Raw genomic sequence first — 21,851 nt, 5'->3', positions numbered from 1 at the left:
AGACTTGGTTTACTCTTTGGGTTCAATATTAAGTATAATAGAATATAGACAGAGATATGCAACAGAAAATCGTATAGACACCTATAAATATGTAAATTACAATTTCCTTGAGAGATGAGCAAGTTCTAGATAAAAGTTAAGTATTCAGCTTATCCACTTTCAAAAGTATCTAAAATTTACCCTGCACCCATCCCGGTTTTTTTCCAGTGGGTGTCGTTTTGGCGCTTACTTTACTTGCAGGAATAATATAAACTTGAATTTAAGCTTTAAAATACATAAAGAAGGGTGTAATAAGTAGAAGGTTGTATATATATCCCAGAAAAAAGCTTAATAGGGACATATCATTAATTTTTTGGGATATCTCTCGTTTGAAAGAGACTTTTTAGACTTTTTGGGTTGCGTGCAGAAGAATAGGGCCTGAGGAAAGAGCACAGGGATTTTGAATTAAACTACTTGTATGTTCTCAAACATACAACGTGGCATATTTTCATATGAGATAAAAGTATAAGTGCTGAGTTTGCGAATTAAAGAGAATTAACCATGGTAAAGAGCCGTATGACAGCAATTGACATATGTGCTATGGTTCACTCCATAGCAAAAGATTTGAAGGGTCAAAAATTGATAAATATATATGATATAAATAATAGAACATACTTACTGAAATTTGGTGGGGAAGGAAAGTTATTTTTATTGATTGAGGCAGGTATTAGGTTTCATACAACTCACTGGAAGAGGGGATCCCAACAAACTATGAATTCTTCTTCGGTTGTGAGCATTTCATATTTCAATAATAAATTAAGAAGGTATTTAAGGGGCAAGAAATTAGTTGATATGGTACAAATGGATCTAGATAGGATTGTTAAGTTGACTTTTGGATTTGGTGAAAATATATTTCATTTGATTTTGGAGTTCTTCGTAGCAGGTAACATTATCTTGACAGATAACAACTACAATATTTTAGTTATTCTTAGAGATAATGGTAATCTGTCCATTGGTAAACGCTATAACTGGGGAAATGGCATTGAGATCGATTATTCTCATGTTGTATCTCCTCTACTTAGATCTCCAGCTCCGGATATAGATGTAGATCAAGCACCTTGGATAATCCAGTGGTTGGATGAAAGCTATTTAGAGGATCAATTAAACATTATGATAAAAGAGGCAGAAGCAGAATCTGAAAAGAAGCAATTACAAATTTCAGGGGGATCTACAAATAGACGAAGTAAACAGGGAAATGATACTATTCCAAGTAATCAACCTAGTGGAATTACTTCACAAGTATTATTAGGGAAGATATTAAGGTTTTGCCATCCTATTATGTTACAGCAATTATTAGAGAAGTATGGTTTAGATAAAGATCAATTGGTAACTTCTTCATCTATTAAAGATATTTCTAAGAAGTTTATTGGATGTATTAAGGACACTAAGTATTTACTTGGAATACTTTGTAATTCAGAAGTATCGGGTATAATGACTCTCTGTTTAACCTCAAGAGATCAGATGAAGGAAGGTGATTTAGTATTGAGAGATTTGCAACAAGTTGAAACTCACGTCTCTTCAGAATGTAAAGCAAAAGCTGAGCAAGACAAAACTGAACCATTATATATCTCTTTTTCTCCTTATGTAAAAGATCATGAATGGATATATTCAGTTCAGACACTACCTAAAGATGGCTTAATAGTAAATCGTTTTACGTCAAAATTCAGTGATTGTGTAGATGAATTTTATAGCTCGATTGATATTAATAAGGAGACAAAGGAGATTCAACAAGAAGAGAAGGCAATAAATAGTAAGATTGATAAATTACGTATAGATCAAGAAAGAAGACTCAAAGAACTTGTTGAAGAGAAAGATGCATGCATAAAGAGGGCTAATTTTATGGAGTGTTGTGAACTATTACTTGAGAAAATATTGCTTCTGACACGGCATTTGATAGCTACTGGTGCTCAGTGGAAAGATATATGCAATGAAGTTAGACAACAGCGGAAAATTGGCCATCCCATTGCAAAGTATATAAAATCTTTGGATTTGGAACATGATAGAGTAGTAGTTTACTTCGGAGCGGATGAATTTCCTGAAGATTTTGATTACAGTCAATATGGATATGGAGAGTCAAATAGTAAGCTAAAAAGTCAAGAAGGAATTGAGATTTATTTAAATATATCAAAATCAATGCAGGCAAATATACGATCTGAGTATGAAGAGAGTAAGCATATATCAGCTAAACTTGAAAGGACAAAGAGTGCTTATAAACGAGCTCTTAATAAAGTTACTAAAACAGCAAATAGAAATACTGAAAAGTTAACTGGACCCTTAAATACAGGAGTAAATAGAATTCACAAGATTAGACAGAGTTATTGGTTTGAGAAATTTCATTGGTTTATATCTTCGGATGGCTTTCTTGTGATTGGTGGAAATGATTCAAGTCAGAATGAGCTTTTGTATCGTCGCTATTTAGAGAAAAATGATCGTTATATTCATGCTGACATTCATGGTGCAACAACTTGCATTGTAAAGAATCCCAAGAATCTTGCCGATATCCCAATGAATACTTTATGTGAAGCAGGGCAAATGAGTATTTGTTACAGTAGGTCTTGGGCAAATAAGACTGTCATTTCAGCTTGGTGGGTTTATCCAGATCAAGTTAGCAAAACTGCTCCTAGTGGTGAGTACTTAACTACAGGTAGTTTTGTAATTAGAGGCAAAAAAAACTTTTTACCTCCTTTGAAACTTGAAATGGGCATTGCACTCGTATTTATCAAGAATAAGAAACAAGCTGGAAAGGAGGAATTGTCAGATTTGGAAGACATAAATTCCAAGTTTGAGGATAGTACTCATAGTGAAACAGTGATGGACACTGAAATAAAAGTGAACTTAACTTCTAATATATCCGATAAATTACATGTAAATTCTGATAATGATTTAAACAGCACATTTAATCAGCCATATAATTGTCCATCAGAATCAGCTACCAGTAACAGACGTTCAAGCAATTCTACTGGAGTTCATGTTCACTTTTCAGCTGGGGATATAAGTGATGTAATACCTCCTTTAGAGATACCACATCGTGTTCAATTTGATGAATTGCCCCCTGAATTGTTACCTTCAAAGCCATTTGATCCCTTATCAATTGATGAGTCAACTAGTAATGGTAACACAACAGAAAATATAATGGAAAACTTATATGAGATCTTGACTAGTACAGTAATTAAAGAGGATGATGATCAGATATATGGAATTGATAATAATTTAAGTGATGGAGTAAAATCATCTACAGATAGTTCAAAATGTGAATCCACTCTTAGAGTCCATCAACAGTCATCCAGATTTTCATTAACACCACCTAGAATGTCTAGCAGAAGATCTTCCGTAGATGAAGGTCCTCCACCTTTAGGATTTTCTGAATCAACTTTACCAACACCAGCTGATTTACTATCCCATCGTGTAAAATTTCCAGCGGCTTCCTCATCTTCTGAAGAAATGATGGATACAATGAAAGTAGATCCCAATGTATCAGATATAGTTCATAGTGAAACTAAAAATTTGGGATCTTCATTATCTATGAATTCATCTGATGAAAGTCTCGAGAACTCTGCAATTTGGCTAAAGAACTTAGATTCATCACCTTCACCATCTGCTAATCGCAAAGTTAATTGCTATTTTGAAGGGATTGACTCACATTCTGAATTTTATAACAAATTAAGAGAGAATTATCGTCGCCGTTCAATTGATGGTGGTCCAACTCCTAGAGGTTTCATCCCTGATCATGTTCCGAATGCTCGTGAATTGCTTCAAAAGATCAGATTTGACCCTATAGACTTGGAATTAGAAAATTTGGCCCATATGCGTGAAAGAGGAAGATTTATATCAGATGCAGTACCCTATTTACCTGAGGAATTTCAACGGATGATTATGATTTCTCAACAGAAGACCTCTAAAAAACACAGATTTACAGTAGACACTAATTTTGAATTAGATAAAAAAGTTGATGTGAAAAGTTTTCTTGAAGATATAAATGATGAAAGGGCTCATTTAAATGACCTATATTCGTATAAGAAAAATGATAAATTGCAAGATATAAATTTAAATACCTCAAGTGAATCTGTTAATGGAAAAATTGAACTGAAGATACCAAATATATCATCAAGAGGTAGATCAAGAGAATTAGGGAATAATCAAAGTACAAATCAAAAACTTTCACGAAGAAAAAAATTTAAACTAAAGAAGATGGCACTTAAATATGGAGAACAAGATGAGCAAGAAAGGAAATTAAGGATGGTTTTAACTGGTAGTAAGGATATGAAACTTACCCACTCAGCTAAATCCCCGACTGTTGAGTCTAAAGAACCTAGTTCCAGTATAGATATTCCAAAGCCATTACATATAACACAACAAGAGAAGAAGAAGAAAGAACAAGAAAGATTAGAACGAATTTACAAGGAAAGGAATGTTGACAATACTATTGAGAACCGTGAGTTTGAGAATATTCGAGAATACTTATTAAAATCAAATAGAGTTGATATAGACCCAAATATAATTGCAATTATTCCAATATGTGCTCCATATTCTTGTGTTAGAGATTACGAATATATTGTTAAGCTGACTCCTGGCGGTAACTTGAAGAGATCTAAAGCTGCTCAGGACATAATCCACCACTTTCTACATCAAAGCTTTAAAGAAAAGGATTATAAGCCTAATTCATATGAATTTATCAGGATACTTAAAGTAGATGATATTATCAAGAGATTGATGAATCCTGTAAAGCTCCATTTTTCTTCTGAAAAAAGAGGCCAAGAATCAAGTCAATCAAGGGCATTTAATTAAGAACATAATTATTCATCTAGATGAGATTCAGTTGATATCTTTGGTATACTTCTCATTATTGTAAGCTACTCTAATATATTATAAATTATCTAGAACTATCTTTAATTTACAAGCCACTTCAACTTAGTTCATTTATTTTTATTAGCTTGAAGTATTAGACTATTGATACGGCGATAATCAGATCAATTAATATTGCAAATTTCTATATTTGGTTCAATTAATTCTTTATTATTAATTGTTCAATTTTAATATCCAGATAGATCATTGATACTTTGGTAGTCCTCTTATCAATAGTCCCTTTATGGTCAAGTATTGAAATATCTGCCAAAGTTATTTTGTCCTAATTAAAATCTTAATTATATTGTTCCGTTTCTTGCAATTTAGATATGTGTATATTTAATACTTTTTGTAGTTCTAAATTCAGACAAACTGAACATAATTTAGCAAACAAGTGAAGCAATTATTGCTGGGATTTGTGACTCCCCCTGATAGATTAGCTAGTTATATTACTTGATACTGACAATATTCCGAAGTTTCATTCCTAAATTTACAAAGGTATATCCAGCGTGTTTATATTATGAAACATCAATCTATTTATTTTATCTAAAGAGGATTAACTTAATAGAGAATTATTGGTGTTTAAATACTTAGGGATTTCCAAAATTTATTTCCTTAGAAGTGTTGTTAGACTACTAGTTACCTTTCATTGCACCTGAAGAAATTATAGACAAGTTGGTCCCAGGCACTTGTAGTGCGTGGAATCATTTGAGCGGTAACATGGCTAATTGAAATGACCTTTTTGTTCCATTATAACTATTCTCCACTAAGAAAAAGGACCGAAATAAGTTTTACATAGAAATCTAAGATAAATTAGTATGGCTCGAAATGCTGAAAAGGCATGTTCGATGCTAAATAGATGGCTAGCAGTAAAGGAAGGAATTGTAAAAGGTTTTTCTCCTGTAGATACTGATAGACCACGAAATTCTCAAGTAATTACCACTGTAAGAGAATGTGAAAGAATGTAAGTCAGAATTTGATATTACACCCTGAATTTATTTTACTTTTCTTATTTATAATATATTGTTTATTTTTATCTAGACGAAGTCTGATAATGAATGATATATCAAGAAAGGTTATAGAGATAAAAAATGAAAACTTGACAGATGAAAGTAAAATTAGAGAATTGAATGATGAAATTAACACTTTACTTAAAGAGAAATATAAGTGGGAATGTAGAATTGTAGAGTTGGGTGGACCTGAGCATCGTATTAGGTATAATCAATATATTGAATCTTTAGGTGGGATTTCTATTCCAAATTCGACGTATAAGTACTTTGGTAGGGCAAAGGCTCTTTATGAATCACAATATTATGTAACTGAGAGTGATCTTAAGATGGAATCCTCTTTTCCAAGTTCGATGCCCTACCAATACTATGGACTCTTTAATAATGATGAAGAAGTAATGACTTCTATAGAACAAGAGAAGGAAAAAGAACTTGTAAAGCAAATGAATTTACATAAAACTTCTAGACTAGATATCTCTATAGATGAAAGTTTTAGAAGGGATATTTTGAAGCTCATTGAAGAACGGAAGGAAGAATTAGATAATATTACAGAATAGCACTACAAATAAGATCCCCCACATCTTTATGGTTAAGTTTTATGTAATATAGTGATATGATAGGCCATATAGTTAATTATAAGCATATATTAGATATAAGTGACTCAGCTATCCCAAATATATGAATTTAGAAATATAACTTCATGTATATGTTACTTAATTCAAGTGTATCTACAAAATATAAATATTTGCATACATATTGCTTACTAAGTTATTATTTGTTTTTTTCTTATTTTTTGTTAGGATCGTTCCAATTTGGATAAAAAGAAAAAAAGGTCACATTTTAATATTTGTATTGCGCTATGATCTATTTGTGGGGTGGCGCACTTTGGCATGTATTGACATTTGACTGGACCGCCGGAATGGGTCTAGCAGTAATTTGCATGAGCTTATAAAATAGGCAGAGCTCTCATAATAGAAAAGTTTTAGGTATTCCAAGGCTTCTAAATAAAGTCCTAGTAAATTTTAATATTTGCTATTGCTTTTTAATAAATTGAAGCTAAATATTATTTAGACTTGAGTATATCTTTAGTAATAAATACAACTAAAGAGATTTAGATTCCAGAGTTTCTATGATATTTCAAGCTAAAAAAATAAAAATTAAGTCTAATAACATTCATATATAACTTATACAAGGTAATAAAATAGAGTGGTAATAAATTAGAATGTTTGGTAGTAACCAAGAAAGTGGGATATCAGTATCGCAAAATTTGGCAAATAAAGCGAGTAGGTTAAGTAGCTGCAATATAAACCCAAAAAGTGTGGATAGACAAAGTTTACTTTATAATTATGTTTATGATAGTTCAATCAATAAGGATCTTATAGCTACAAGTAACTTACTTTTTAATGGAAGTAATACCAATAATGATGTTTGGGTAAGTTCTACTGAAAAAGATACAGTGATGGAATTTGATAGAGCTAGAGAGGTATGGGTAACTATTCCAATAGTTTTCCCAAGTGCAAGTATTCATAATATTACAAGCGTTGGAAATAGGGATTTTGGAGAAAGTATTGGTGGCAGCTTGTGCTTTTCACCTGAGCAAATAAATGAATCACGTTTATTTTCCTCAATACAAGGTTTAGCTGATATTGGGGCATCTTTCTTTCAATTAACATTAGCTAAAATTCACAATATAAGATGTGAGGATGAGATTGAAATTATTCAACAAGAATTTAGAAAACTGTTTAATTATCAAAATATAAATAAATCTGTAATATCTTTGAAACCTGTTGGATGGAGAAAACGTAACAACGTAGAATTTCAGTTGACTATACCACTAATTAATAACAATGAGTATGAATACCAGAGAACTAAAGAGCAAACATATTTTTATAATGCATTATTGGTTGCTGAAAACAAGTCTGAAAAACAAGAGATCCTATATTGTCTAAATAATATTTTGAATATATTTATAAACTCAATTCAGCAGATGATACCAACTCTTGAAATATCTAAGATAACAAATCTATATGATTTTGATTACTTTGAGATTACGATTCGTTTGCAGGATATGCCTTCTTATATTGCATCTGAAGGGGAAGATTTGGACAGAACTAATATTTCAAATCCTACTAACTGCAATCAATATTCTGAAAAAACAAGCTTAATACCTTCTATATGCTTTGGTGATATTAGACTGATAAATCCATATGATATACAGACAGATTCTAGATTTCCCTGTGGAATGTTCAAGACATTTGCTCTAGTGAGAAATGAAACAGTACTTTATTTAGCTGATTCACTTGTTGAAACTTATATCCCTCTTATATATAATCGTAAGCAGTATAACAGCTTTTACCAATTTAGTATAGACAATAAAAAAGATATGAATATCAATTTAATTACAAATTATGGTCAATTTATTAATAAGACTGTAACTCCAAAATTAACATATAGCCAAAGTATAACAGAAAACGATACTATAACTCCTCATTCAATAGATGTGGTTTCTAGTCCTATAAGTTGTGTGCCTCTACAGCAATCATTTTCATTATCAAACAATAATTCAATATCTCAGTCTCGGAACAAAAAAAATTATGCAACTCCTCCCACGACAAAGTTCCCATCCACCAAGCCCTCAATGACTCCATTTACATCTGCATCTTTTATTTCATATTCAGCTACTGATTTAGATTCATCTCCATGGATTTCTAATGATAACACAGTACTCTCTTCATCATCAGCTCCTTACTATTCAAATTTGGAGACACAGCAATTGCTTCCACCCAGAATATCTACTCTAAATACTTTACCAAATGAAGAATTCTTTAATACAAAATCTACAAATAATTCTGTCAATTACTGGATATCAAAATATGAAGAATTCCAGAATCGTCACATTTTAAAAATGCTTGATGAAGATGAAAACTGTCACCAGGAATCTATATTGAATGAAAACTTTGACTTTATGAATAAAAATAATAGATCATTTGTTAACAATCAATATTATAGTTTTCATAATCAATACAGAGAAAAAAAAGATATTAAGAAAATTGGTAGTATTAATGAGGAAACAAGTGAAGAAGATATTATAGCATTGAAATGTTTTTCTTTAGCTAATAAAGTAGATGTTAAAAATAGATCACAAAATATATTTACAGAAATTGAACAGAAAAGTTACGACATATTATCGAATATACCTGTTTATACCAATTTACACAAAGATACTCACCAGGATAACAAGTTAGCTGAGAAAAATCTTGAAGTTTGGGGCTTGAATTTTCTTGATAATTCCAATTCATCAATTTCAAACTCATTTGTGGAGTCATCAAATTACTCAGGTTTACTTTCACACGGATATCATGAACGGCAATCAAACCCTATTTGGATATAATATTTAGTAATTGCAAATATGTAAATCTGTTATATATTTTATGAATGCTAAGAACTAAAAAGAAGTTTAAATTATCATTAAGTTGCAAAATTCTTTTATATTCAATAAGGTAAATTCCACGATAATTTCATTATTTGGGTTTATAATACTTGCAATTATTTACTTCTTCAGTATTGGTAATGAGGCAAATATTTATATAATAGTTACAATTTGATACTATCTCTCTTTGACTTATTTCTTTATTTTTACATTTGGTAAACAATAAGGAATTTGCAAAATCAATATTCGTAAAACAGCTGTGAAAACTTAAAAAGTTCATTATTGGAATTCTCAACTAAATATAAAATATAAGGTAAAAAAAAAAAATTGTAATAAACAATAACAAACAACAGTTATGCATTTGTATTATAAGTAATCAATCCTACAGTAATTATTTGAACTTCTGGGGATTACTTCAATCCTGTTTTGTGAAATTAAAAAATAGAAATATTATCAACTCAACTTTTGTAATGAATTAGCTTAGAAGTGGGAAAGCTATTAAAAAAGTTCGAGTTTCATTTGGAATGAATACCTTAGTTACGAAAATCGATTACATTTTTTTTTTATCTCATTTATTACAATTGACTTTATTAAATTCAGACCAAAAAAACTCTTAATAATTGTCAATACACTGAATTTATTATTAAAAAGTTTTAGGACAAAAAAGATAAACTATTAAAGTAAGATCATTTAATCTTGTCAACTTTATCTTATTTATCAAGACAATATATTTAACAATTATAAAGGTGATCTCAATTATAGTGCAATGTAATATAAAGTTGAAGTCTGAATATTAACATATTTAAATATATACATTAAAGATCTTTGATTAAGCTTCTACAAATAGAATTTGATATTTTGAAAATGAAACTTCATTTATAATTTGTCACTCAATCCTGGGTCATGGTTATTTGTGGCTTTGGTAAATAGCTAAATTTAGTAAATTTTATGTGAAAAACAAGATGTTTATTTCTTCTTAGCATTGGGATTTAAATAAGTAGTAATATCTGAACAAATAATATAAGAGAATTGAAAATAATTATACTTTCACTTCTCCTATAAAACTTTCAGTTATCTTCAGCCAGTTTTCACTATATCTTTGAAAGCAATAGATATTGAGACCAAATTTAGAAAAAAAATTCTAAGTATACTTAATAGCTTAATAATGTATAAATGAATCTAATATTTAAAAGTGAAAAGTGAAGTTATATTAAGAGTGTCAAAGTAGTTATTATAATATCGGACACTTAAAATATACTTGACAGATTAAATATTAAACTCTAAAACTGCAGACGATTAATAGTAACCTTAAGGATTTATTTAGTAAATTCCAAGAATTTGCAATATTCATTTATTGGTAAAGTTAAGTAGATCATTGATTGCGCACTTATTACATCTAATGATCAAGCAAAGAAGTGAAGCTATAGCGCAAATATCACACAAGTGGTTTTTTTAATAATATAGTTCCAGTTGTATACCTTTAAATTCTAGAGCTTTTTTTAGCTATTAAAAGTAAGATCTATATTATGCTAAAAATCCATTAATCCCTTGTAGAAAAACTACAATAAACTATAATCAGCTTCTACAAACAGTTTTATTTAGAGACAGCAAAGTTTATTGCAATAGTAAATATCAACTACCAGCTTAATTTAAACACCTTTAGGAAGTCTTTCTATATATTTTTGATATTTACACTGTTTTTTCAGATAATAAGCATAGAGTACTTGTAACTTGGGGTTTGGTCGATTTTTTCTGGTAGAATACGTTTAGAAGAGAGTACTTCCAATATTTACTAGTTAAAGAAATCAATATATTTTTTAAAATATTAAATATATATTTTATTTTTTACTTAATGACATTTCCTAATAGAATGAGTAATCAAACAATTATAGAAGAAGAAACAAAGGCTAAAGAACATGAACTGTGTGAATTACAAGATCAGTGTCAAAAAAGTGTGAGGAATACTCTTAAGATTGCTGCAAGTGCAAATGAAATATCTAGAAATAGTGCAACAAAACTTAACGAGCAAACAGAACAACTTCACCGTATAAAAAATGATACAGAAACCATTAAAGACAACTTAGATAAAACTGATTATGTGATATTTTCATTACAACATCCCATACTAGCATGGTTTAAGGAACTCTTTAGTCACAAAGATAGTGAGCCACAAAAGTGTAGTCAGGATAAAAAGAGTGCTCAAACAAAACATGATCATGAATACTTTCCTATTAATGGTAATCAAATAGGGGATGATATAGATGGTAAAGATAAGGTATTAAGAACAAAGTGTAAAAGTACTGACGATAACTTCGAGAGTTCCATCAACAAGGACCTAGATAATATTGAGGATTTATTAAAAGAGATGCATGGGAGAGCTTTAAACATGAACTTGGAACTCAAAAAACAAACTGAAGTTATTGAAGATATTAACAATAATGTAGATACAAATTATACAAAGATGAAAGATCAACGCAAAAAACTAAGGGAAATTATCAAAAAATGAGAAGAATCGTGGTTTCCCCACCCCCTTCTCATAAATTAACAAAATTAGCGTAATATTCTCAATTTACTTATTAACTAATTGATATATCTTTAGTTTGTAATTATTAAATAAAGTTTGACTATAAAATTATTTATTTTAGCTAAAATCAGGCTTGTTTTATCTCTCTATCAAATTTAATCATTACTTTATTCTTCATAAGTTTCATTTCTAATAATCCATATAAGTTAAGACAACTGAGCTGGAGTTATATGAGTAGGGGGAGGAAGTCTATCTAAAATTTCTTGTATACTAGTATCCCTGTAAATATTAAATTTACCATTAGTAACAGAAGCCATCTCAACATTTGTAGAGTTAATTTTGTCCTCCATTACTTGTCTTAAAACTATGAGAGCTAAATTTTCTGCCTCTTTCAAAGTCATATTTGAATGGTATTGTTCAATCAGCATAGACTCGGCACCTTCTTGAGCTGTTCCAATTGATGCAGCAGTAAATTGAGTATATGTGCCAGATGGGTCTGTTACCCAAAGAGTTGATTTTCCATCCTTATCTGCACCTGCTATAATTAAGGCTACACCAAAAGGTCGAGACATAGTCTTCTTCTTACCCTTCTCTTTGATATCTGAAAAATCTAATGCTAAGTCACTAATTGTTTGTACTACAGATTCTACTGGCATCTGCTCATCATATGTAAAAAAGTAGTTTTGAGCTTCCACTCTGGCGTGATCAATCATAGTTTTTGCATCTGCAACCAGACCACTCATACAGCAACCAACATGAGTATCTATATCCATAATCTTTTCAACTGAGCTGGGTTCTAATAAAGTCGATGTGATACGTCGTTCACTTGCAAGTATAACACCCTCTTCTGTCTTTATCCCAACTGCTGTAGAACCCAACTAAAAGGAACAAGAAAATTTAGTTATATTTCAGATAATTTGAAGCGCATATTATTCACAAGCAAATAACTTACCTTCATAGCAGCCATTGCGTACTCTACCTGGAAAAGTCGCCCTTCAGGAGAAAATGTATTAACTCCACGATCATATTCACTCCTAAAAGCATACATGTTTTTATTCAAGGATAATTTAAAAGCTGTTATAAATTAAATTTCTTCGATTTCCCCTAGACGTAATACTTTCATTACACTAAAAACCCTGTTTCCCCTCAACACCGCTATATAATCAGATTTTGACTTTAATGAATGGGTCTTTACTTGTTAATGTCCACTCTGGGAGTAAAAAAAGTTTTCAACAAATAGTAGAGAAATGTGTTTCTCATTTTAAAAAGGTATGTTAGAATATACCATCTCATATACTACCCTAATTTTAAAATAAGAACAAGTTTGCTCACTTTTTTTATATTAGGATGAAGCAAATAAGTCAATAACAATTAGGGGGAAATTCCCTATCATATCTAGAGCTATATCTATTGCAGAAGCAGTGAAAACTCAAGTTCCAAATATAGCCCAATATACTAAAATTAACAACTTAGACGTATGTGACGCTGGCGGTTTTTGTAATATAAATTAACCTTTTTTTTTCCTTAGGATAAAAGTAAAAATAGAAGAAGAAATATAGAAATCACAATAGATTTAGTTAAACAATACTAGATGATAAAGGTAGGAAAATAGGGAAATTCTAGGATAGAGGGTAGGGTTAGGATTTTTATAAGCGAAGTCTGTAATATAAAGTAACATGGGTGGAATATTTTAAATAATCTTAAGTACTTTTTAGCTTTTGTATATTAAATCTTAATTACAGGATTTAGTTTATGGCACTTTGATGGCATCTTCATCACCAAGGAGCAAGATTACAATTACTCCTATCAGGAAATCTACATGTCAGGTGAGTCCTGCGAACACCACAACAAAGAAGCGAAGATTAACACAGAATATAACACTAAGTAATGAGGAGTTAGGTGAATTTCGAACAAAATTATGTACTGACCATATTAAATCGAAATGCTTGGATCCAGATACATGTTTCTATTCTCACTGCAGTGCCTGGCAAAGAAGAAATCCATACAAGTACAAATACTCATCAGTTAAATGCCCTGATATAGACTTTCTTAGAAAAGGGATTAAACGTAGGATGTCTTTAGCATGTAGATGTAGAAAAGGAAGAATATGCCCATATGCTCATACAAAGGAAGAAGAGCTATATCATCCAGATACCTATAAAACAAAAATTTGTAATTCCTATCCTGATTGTAAGAGATACTATTGTCCTTTTTCCCATGGTGAAGATGATATAAGAAACATTATAAGTCAAGATTATAATACAAATTGGGGAGTTACAAGAGAAGTAGAAACTAGTGATGATCCCACAGATGTAAAATTACCAGAAGACATATTTAATGTTGAACTAACTCTAAACCACATTAATAATGATAATAGTGAAAAAGTTGAAATTTTAACAGTACTAATTGAGTGCCAAAGATCTGTACTTGATGGGGATTATTTAAATGCTCTCTTGTTAACCCAGAAGCTTGCAAATACTTTTAAAAAGATAAATCAATCCATGAGTTCCTCTAATAATAAATCTATATTATTTTACCCATATTCACACTTCAATAGTAATTTATATGATTTTCAAGATGACAATATTGATAAGTTACCAAATATATTGGATGAAATATTAAAACCTTCGCAGTTATCAATCAATGTGCAAGAAACTCTCGAAAAACTTAAATTAGAGTGATGAATTTGCAAAATTATAATTTTTTTTAACAAGAGCAATGTCTAGTATTTTAAATATTATTACTAATATATCTGAAATAATTATTTGATATAGTCTGATACATAACATTAATACTTTCTGGACTTTTTATTCGATAATAGCGTGAATGAGTCATTGATATCATCAGGAATCATATTTAAATTAAATTTCTTTTCTTGATTAGTATTATGCAATAATTTTGGAGTATTATTCCTCTTAATTTTTTGTTTACGTTTTTCTTTAAGTAAAGTCTCATTAAAATTTGTAGGTTTATATAAAGGATTTGTTGGATCAATTGCAAAGTCAGGGTTGGTGAATATCTCAGAAACTCTAGGATCATGGATACTTCCTGAAAATCCAATTTGGATAGACTCACTAGTTGCAACTTTTATAAGATTTTGTCTCTTCTTAGACTTTACTTTTTTATCAGACTTTTCAAGTAGACGTAAATTTTTCATATCGAAATGCCTATCTTCATCATCCTCATTTGTATTATTACTCGTATTATATAGTATATTCGAATTACTATCTATAATTTGATTTTTATTTACACCTAATTCATCATCCATATGTCGAATATTTAATGATTCTTGTTGTCTTTGAAGTCTTTGCTCTCTAATTTTTTCTCTAACCTGTAATTTCCTTTCTTTTCTCTTTTGTTTTTTCTTCTTTAAATATGTTTGCCAAGGAGTCAATGTCTCAACATTATCTTTACATATTGTTTCATCCTCCCATTTCTGTGTACCTTTAGTTATTAAGTCTATTGCTAAATCCTCTAGTTGTGGTTTAAATTCTATTTCTAGAATATCATTACACTTTTTTTGCCTCATATTTCTCTTCATTTCATATATTGAAGAATCATATTCATCATTATCTTTAGAATTTATATTGCTGTCAAATAAATTTTGCGCATCACTCAGTAGTAAATGCCTTATTTCATCAAGATTCTCTTCTAAATCACCACCTAATCCTGCTTTACTAATATTCTTAATTTCATTATCTTCATCTTCACTTTCAATATCTGATGCTAGATAAGCATCAAAATCGTTACTTAGTAATTCCTCAGGGGCAAATTTCTTTCTTAAAAATTTAACTCTCTCAAGAGGTGTATCATCCCATACTAATAAGGGTTTAGAGTGTTTCAGTGCTGACCTAAAACAATCTGGTGGTTTATATTTAGTAGGAATACATGATGAAACACTTATTGGAGGATATGGAAATTCGATCAAATCATCTGGAACAAAACGTACATCTAAAGAATCTATGCAAAAATCTGCTTCCATACCATCCAATTCATCAGCCAGTTTAATAGCAGAATTTACGTCTACGCACTCAATAACTGCATAATAATATAATGACTTTTCAACTTGATATCTTCTAATAGCTTCTAAATCCTCTTCTTCACCTGCTGAATCTACATCTTTCTGTCTTGTTGATTGTATTGTAGGACCATGCACCTCCTCATATTCCATTCTTTCCTTTCCAAAATTAGAAGGATATATACTAACCCTAATTAATTTATTATTTGTATTGCCTGCAGATAATACTTTTGATGGGGATAAGAAACTTGACAGAACTACATATATATCATCTGCATTAATGTTATCCCAATCCAAGCCCATAAGTGAAAGTCTGCTTGTAGCATCTCCTTCTGATATTCCTGTCCTATGGATTGGATTATTTTCCCATACAGGATCCTTAAAAGTACACTTTTCTTCCTTATATGTTTGTGAGCCATCATCGTCACTTTCTTCATTCCATTCAAAAGGTTCTTCAGAGTCTAAAGAACTTTCTTCTCCTTGAGTACTTTTCTCACTCTCTTCAACTTCATAAAATTTGTGCATATCCTCGTCTATCTTCTTCTTTGATTTCTTCCTACCAAATGGATCAATTGGGGTAGATATACTGAATTCATCATCAGTGAATATTTTACTAAAACGTTTGTCAATCTTAATCTTGCGATCTTTCATTCTCATTTGTTTAAAACGAGGATCTGATTTTGCATTAAAACGCTCATATACTTGAGGCCTTACATTAGCCAAGCTATCTACTTCCTCACTCATTTTCCTCTTTCCAACTTCTTCTACAGAGAACTAGCTCTATAAAATCAAAATTAGACCACTATCTATTTTTACCGCTCTATATTGCCGCGTATATATGGGTTATAAAACTGAGTCCGGGGAAAGGACCGGTTCTAGCGCATCTATTTAATTACATTAAAAAGCAATAGCTTAACTCTTCCTGCATGCAAAAATTACATAATACCACTGTTTGTATAAAAAATTACGTGTTTTTTTATTTAATTATATATTTATAGGCCCTGACACTCTATATCACTACATATCTAAAAAGTTGAATTGGTTGTATTCACTAACTTAATAAACAAATCTACAAAAACATTAAATGGTATCTCACTATATAAGCTGTTACATATAAATTTACTAGTATGACAGACAGAGTAACCAAACTCTTTACACTCAAAAGGATTATAAGAACCAAGAATATATAAAATCTGCCCAGTAAAAATGTACTTGAGTAAACGAGATATATTTAGCTTATTTTGGATATCACTACGCATTTCCAAGAAAAAAAATTTGAAAACTGGTGATGTAGGCGGATACTTCGTAAAAAAAGTAAGGACTATTTGATTTTTATAGTTACTACCTATGCTTCTCAAGTATAGTCCTGAATTAAAATGATCTGGATATATAAAGTACATTGTTGAAAGGAAATATGGAAAATGACTTGCTATATAAATTATCACATAGAATAATATATTTATTAAAAATACAGGTACCCAAATAAATAAGAAATTAACATAAAATATTGCAACTGTTGGATATAAAAATATTGAAATAGTGAATAAGATTGTGCCAAAGAGTAACTGTTCTATATTATTAATTGTAGAGTCAACACGATTTCTAAGAATATTCCATTTTTTACCACGAAACAGATGATAGAAAGTTGAAATAGCCTGTATATTTATGCAGTGAAGCTTTGAAAAAAGAACATATATGTAGTACAAGATGAAGGTATATATGTTGAATATATCCCAAACAAAAGATATAGCAATAGAAAATCCACCAACTGCTGACAAAAGTTTTAAAAAAAAGAAAATTAATTCAATATCAGAGAATATATAGTTAGTTATACTTTTCCATAGTTGGAATGCTTCAAACAGTAAACTTATTAAAAATGAGCTTAAATCTTTGTTAAGTCGGAGTTCAGATGAGGCCAACCAATTAAATTGCAAGTAAATAGCATCATTGTACAAATAATAATAAACTTTACTCATAAATTGAAAGATTTGCATTGAAAATGAATTAATAATATATATTAAAAGTACCCCAAATATGTGATCAATAATAATGGAAGTTATTGTAGAGTACAACAGTACTTTTATAGCATTATAATTGTGATTAAAATTATCATTAATAATTAAAATGTTGTAAAGAACTATCCAGTGACTTTGCATATTAAACTTATAAGCTAGTCCTTTGAGAGTCATTGATAAATTTTTATTTATAAACGGATAACAATTTCTGAATTTTGACCCAAATATCAATAAAGAATACGGAATAAATGAAGTTATAGTCATCCAAAAAGTGAAAAAAACTTTAAAAATTGAAAATTGGAAGTCATCTTTGTGCAGATTATTTCTTGATTGGTACTGCTTTTCAAAATAAGTATTGGTACTTCTAGTCATTTGATATTTATAATAATCAAAAAGACTTAAATCCTTATCAGAAACTTCATCTTCTAAAATTTTACTATTTTGCTTCAGATCATCTAGATTTCCCTTTTGTTTTAATTGGTTTATTGCATTATGCAAATCTTTGTGAGCTATTTCAAACGATTTGACAAAATTCGTCAGTATTGAAAATTTATATGAATAAACAATAATTTTAATAGATTGGGGTGATATATCTCTATCAATAAATTTAGATATATCAGTAACTGATACTAAATCTTCTGAATTTGTAGCATCCAATTTGATGTTTAAAAGAAGTAGTATATCACTGCAAAGTAAGGATGAAGCTCTTATGTAATAAGAATAGTCAGAAAACTCAGTACCATTTACATCCAGTGTAAATATACCTAATATCACCAGGTCACTACCCCACTTGTCAGTACTTATATGATTAATAGAAGAAATTGCCTTTATGGATAGAACTACTTCAGAGTTATTCCATATATCGTAGTAACCAAGTAGTATACCAGTTTTATAACATAAGCTTCTAATCTTATATATCAGCTCCACATCAAATAACAGAGATATTTTAGTTTGACACTTTATTATGGTCATAAAGTACTCGTACTCATAAGTATACTCAAAAACAAAGTACCAATTATACAATCTCAACACGTTCAAATATAGAAAGTAGGAGCGCCTTATATTAGCTTGTAACATACAAGTCGGAAAGTGACTGAAGTTGTTTAAATATTAAAATAAATACTTTATTTATATCCAAGTAAAATGTTTCCAAATATAGTCAAAGATTATCGTGTAGTTCCATGGTATAATAGTCAGGAATTCTTTGAAATATATCAACTTTTGGTACACCCGTCAGCAAGAAGCAAAAATATTGTTTTAAATAGACTAACAATTTGGCAAGATCGTAATTTTGGTACAACAAGACAGACTCCAATAGCTATAGCATGCACAATTTATTTGTTACATTCTATGATACAAGATAATATTTGGGATTGGCCATTAATATCGGAATTATTACTCAATGATAGTATTGATAAGATAAAATTAGCAGATCTCTTATCAACTGTTACTTTTGAAACATATACTTACTCTAATATTAATCAAAACTACTTAGATAAGGATACAAGGTCACTAAAAATTGTTGATGTATTGTCTTTACAAGAACTTTACTCTATGGCTATAGTTAGAATTATAAATATGTATGTAGATCAATGCCAGTTAAGTTACTATGCTAGATCTGTGAGTTCAATAGCAAGTGATCTAGGATTACCTAATTTATTGGTGGAAATAAGACATCAAGCAACTCATGGAAGTGAGTTACCTTCTTTAGAATCATGTCGCACTGGTGCAATTTTAGTCTTGTCATTTCTATTCAAAAATTATTGGAGAAAACAGTATAACAAATTATTTAGAAATCAAGTAAATTCAAGTATTGAGTTGGAACTATCTAAGTTACTGCACGAACTACTTAATTTAATACGCTCATTACCATTTGATCATTCTAACCCCTTAAAGCTTACTATTGAAAAGAGGAAATCAAAAATTGATGAAACAGGGGAGATTCCAAATGAATCTTTTAGACTAGTGGAAAATTACGACTTTTATTGTCACTCAGTGTTATCAAAGGTAATTCAACAAACTGTTGCAAAAAGAAATCCCACAAGAAAGGTTATTTTGAAGTATTGTCGTAACGAGTTAACAAAAGGACTAAATAAAAGTAGAAAAAAGGAACTTATAAATATTATATGTACCTTAACAAAACTAAAGCATGATACTAAATCTATTTTTAAAGTCACTCCAAATGCTAAAACTTGGATAAGACTCTTTTTTTTATATTTAACAGACCTTTATGCGCTGATTGACAAAATAATATCTGTAATGAAGGTCAATGATTTAGCATACCACCTTGTTGAGAAATTCATAATACAAGATATATTACCAACAATTTGTCCATTATGCTATCCTGTATCTTCTATTTCCATCTTGATTTTGTTGAGTTACACAAGCAACAATACTATGTTGAAGATATTATCCGGTTTACTTTTCTCAATGAATAATACAGATATATTAACTAAATACTCTGTAAATTCTAATGAACAAAAAGAAGAATATCTTGTAAATACTAGTATTTGTCCGTATGGGACAAGTAATAAAATTAATACTAATAGAAGATTCTTTTATTGGTTAACAAAATTACTGCCATTTAAATATAGTCAAAAAGCCAAAGGTGAATTTCTAGATATCATGTTACTTCTTTCATATTACAAACATCTACAAACTAAGAAAAGGGGCATTTATAATATTAATAATATTATAGATCAAATTAATATAACAAGGAAGACCATGGTAATTCTCTTGAAAGGTTTATTTCCATATATTCCAAGCATGTTATTTCAAGAAAAGGAGATAAATAACCTTGAAGATAGTAAGGATTGTTTATCATCATTCTTAAATATGGGTATGCCTAATTATATTGAAAATGACATTCAAATTAGTCTTTGTCATCTGATGAATAAGTTGGGTATATATCCAGAAAGTGCAAATTTAATTGAATATTTTATACAAAATCCCAATTTGGATGGCATTGATGATGAATTAACAAGTAAGTACTGTGAAATTGTATTAAAAAGTCAAGAAAAACAAAAGTTCAGCAAAGTATCCAGAAATTGCATATCTTCATTATTAGATGTTGGTACTAGTTGGGATCCTACTAACTGGACTATTTCTGATCATTTACCTAAAGCAAATATTCTCTTAGCTGATATTGAGGGAATTAAGTGTGATCGATATAATGACAATTCGGAGCAATATGAAGATCTAGGAAACTTAACTGAAGACTCAGAATCTATATTTTCATGTGAAGATGAAAAATTACCTAATAACCAAGGTACTTCATTGGGCTTATCTTCAAACTTTGATAATAATTCAAAAAATGTTGGTATTATTCCTATGTATAGTGGTTCAGGTGGAAATCTTCGTGCAAATGAAAATATTCCAACTGCTCTTATTGAGGCAGAATCATATTGGAGAAAAAATTTCGGAATTAGTGAAGGTTTATTCGAAAAAGGCAACAATATAAATTGGATGGATGTTCAAATTTTGAAATAGATTCACAACATTACATCAATATCTTATTGGTAGATTAGCTTATAATTTCATGTACACTTTCAAATATATTTTGAACAAAATTTCTTCGAAATATTACTCATTTAGTTCCTTTATAAGTATAGAATTCATTTTGTTGCAAATTTTTTCTCTGAGTTTATCTATGTAATTTTTAATTAAAAAAATTCCTTAAATATTGTTAGTATACTTTTTTCCTTTACAACTTTTTGAATAATTTCTACTAGTACTTTATTCAGAATATTTAGTACTGCATTAATATTTGAATTTTAGACTTTATCATATTTCTCTTTAAAATGATCAATTATCAATTTTATATTTATTAAATAATACAATTGGTTTCTAGTAAATTTATGAGAAATCTTATTAACTTTATGAAACCCCTCTCTATTAGTATTTGGAGATTATCCACATTAATGCCCTTTTTTTTTTTGATTTATACAATTCTGTGTGTAATACTAAGACAATATCC

At 29.8% G+C, this 21,851-nt stretch overlaps 9 protein-coding genes across 9 annotated transcripts; 6 read left to right on the top strand and 3 right to left on the bottom strand.

The window, feature by feature from the left end:
• Positions 1 to 540: 540 nt before the first annotated feature.
• cand_035800 (uncharacterized protein) lies at positions 541 to 4,824 on the top strand (the record flags this gene model as incomplete). The annotated part of the gene is made up of 1 exon (XM_067213806.1): positions 541 to 4,824. The coding sequence occupies one exon, from the start codon at positions 541 to 543 to the stop codon at positions 4,822 to 4,824; it is 4,284 nt and encodes a 1,427-aa protein (XP_067069999.1).
• An 875-nt stretch (positions 4,825 to 5,699) lies between these two features.
• Positions 5,700 to 6,445, top strand: cand_035790 (ISY1-like splicing family protein; the record flags this gene model as incomplete). The annotated part of the gene is made up of 2 exons (XM_067213805.1): positions 5,700 to 5,845; positions 5,923 to 6,445. 2 exons carry the CDS (start codon positions 5,700 to 5,702, stop codon positions 6,443 to 6,445), a joined length of 669 nt encoding a protein of 222 aa, XP_067069998.1.
• A 665-nt stretch (positions 6,446 to 7,110) lies between these two features.
• Positions 7,111 to 9,279, top strand: cand_035780 (uncharacterized protein; the record flags this gene model as incomplete). Its single annotated transcript, XM_067213804.1, has 1 exon — positions 7,111 to 9,279. One exon carries the CDS (start codon positions 7,111 to 7,113, stop codon positions 9,277 to 9,279), a length of 2,169 nt encoding a protein of 722 aa, XP_067069997.1.
• Positions 9,280 to 11,170: 1,891 nt separating this feature from the next.
• Positions 11,171 to 11,824, top strand: cand_035770 (SNARE domain-containing protein; the record flags this gene model as incomplete). The annotated part of the gene is made up of 1 exon (XM_067213803.1): positions 11,171 to 11,824. The coding sequence occupies one exon, from the start codon at positions 11,171 to 11,173 to the stop codon at positions 11,822 to 11,824; it is 654 nt and encodes a 217-aa protein (XP_067069996.1).
• A 224-nt stretch (positions 11,825 to 12,048) lies between these two features.
• cand_035760 (proteasome subunit Alpha type 5) lies at positions 12,049 to 12,890 on the bottom strand (the record flags this gene model as incomplete). The annotated part of the gene is made up of 2 exons (XM_067213802.1): positions 12,049 to 12,720; positions 12,795 to 12,890. The coding sequence occupies 2 exons, from the start codon at positions 12,888 to 12,890 to the stop codon at positions 12,049 to 12,051; spliced, it is 768 nt and encodes a 255-aa protein (XP_067069995.1).
• A 715-nt stretch (positions 12,891 to 13,605) lies between these two features.
• On the top strand, positions 13,606 to 14,523 carry cand_035750 (uncharacterized protein; the record flags this gene model as incomplete). The annotated part of the gene is made up of 1 exon (XM_067213801.1): positions 13,606 to 14,523. The coding sequence occupies one exon, from the start codon at positions 13,606 to 13,608 to the stop codon at positions 14,521 to 14,523; it is 918 nt and encodes a 305-aa protein (XP_067069994.1).
• A 107-nt stretch (positions 14,524 to 14,630) lies between these two features.
• On the bottom strand, positions 14,631 to 16,604 carry cand_035740 (uncharacterized protein; the record flags this gene model as incomplete). The annotated part of the gene is made up of 1 exon (XM_067213800.1): positions 14,631 to 16,604. One exon carries the CDS (start codon positions 16,602 to 16,604, stop codon positions 14,631 to 14,633), a length of 1,974 nt encoding a protein of 657 aa, XP_067069993.1.
• A 281-nt stretch (positions 16,605 to 16,885) lies between these two features.
• On the bottom strand, positions 16,886 to 18,847 carry cand_035730 (N-acetylglucosaminyl transferase component family protein; the record flags this gene model as incomplete). Its single annotated transcript, XM_067213799.1, has 1 exon — positions 16,886 to 18,847. The coding sequence occupies one exon, from the start codon at positions 18,845 to 18,847 to the stop codon at positions 16,886 to 16,888; it is 1,962 nt and encodes a 653-aa protein (XP_067069992.1).
• Positions 18,848 to 19,018: 171 nt separating this feature from the next.
• Positions 19,019 to 21,364, top strand: cand_035720 (LAS1-like family protein; the record flags this gene model as incomplete). The annotated part of the gene is made up of 1 exon (XM_067213798.1): positions 19,019 to 21,364. One exon carries the CDS (start codon positions 19,019 to 19,021, stop codon positions 21,362 to 21,364), a length of 2,346 nt encoding a protein of 781 aa, XP_067069991.1.
• Between the last annotated feature and the right edge of the window lie 487 nt (positions 21,365 to 21,851).

The sequence above is a fragment of the Cryptosporidium andersoni genome (assembly GCF_001865355.1).
Source record: "Cryptosporidium andersoni isolate 30847 chromosome Unknown contig_30, whole genome shotgun sequence".
NCBI lineage: Eukaryota > Apicomplexa > Conoidasida > Eucoccidiorida > Cryptosporidiidae > Cryptosporidium > Cryptosporidium andersoni.
The sequence above is the reverse complement of the archived record's forward strand: the minus strand, read 5'-3'. Positions and strand labels throughout refer to the sequence as shown.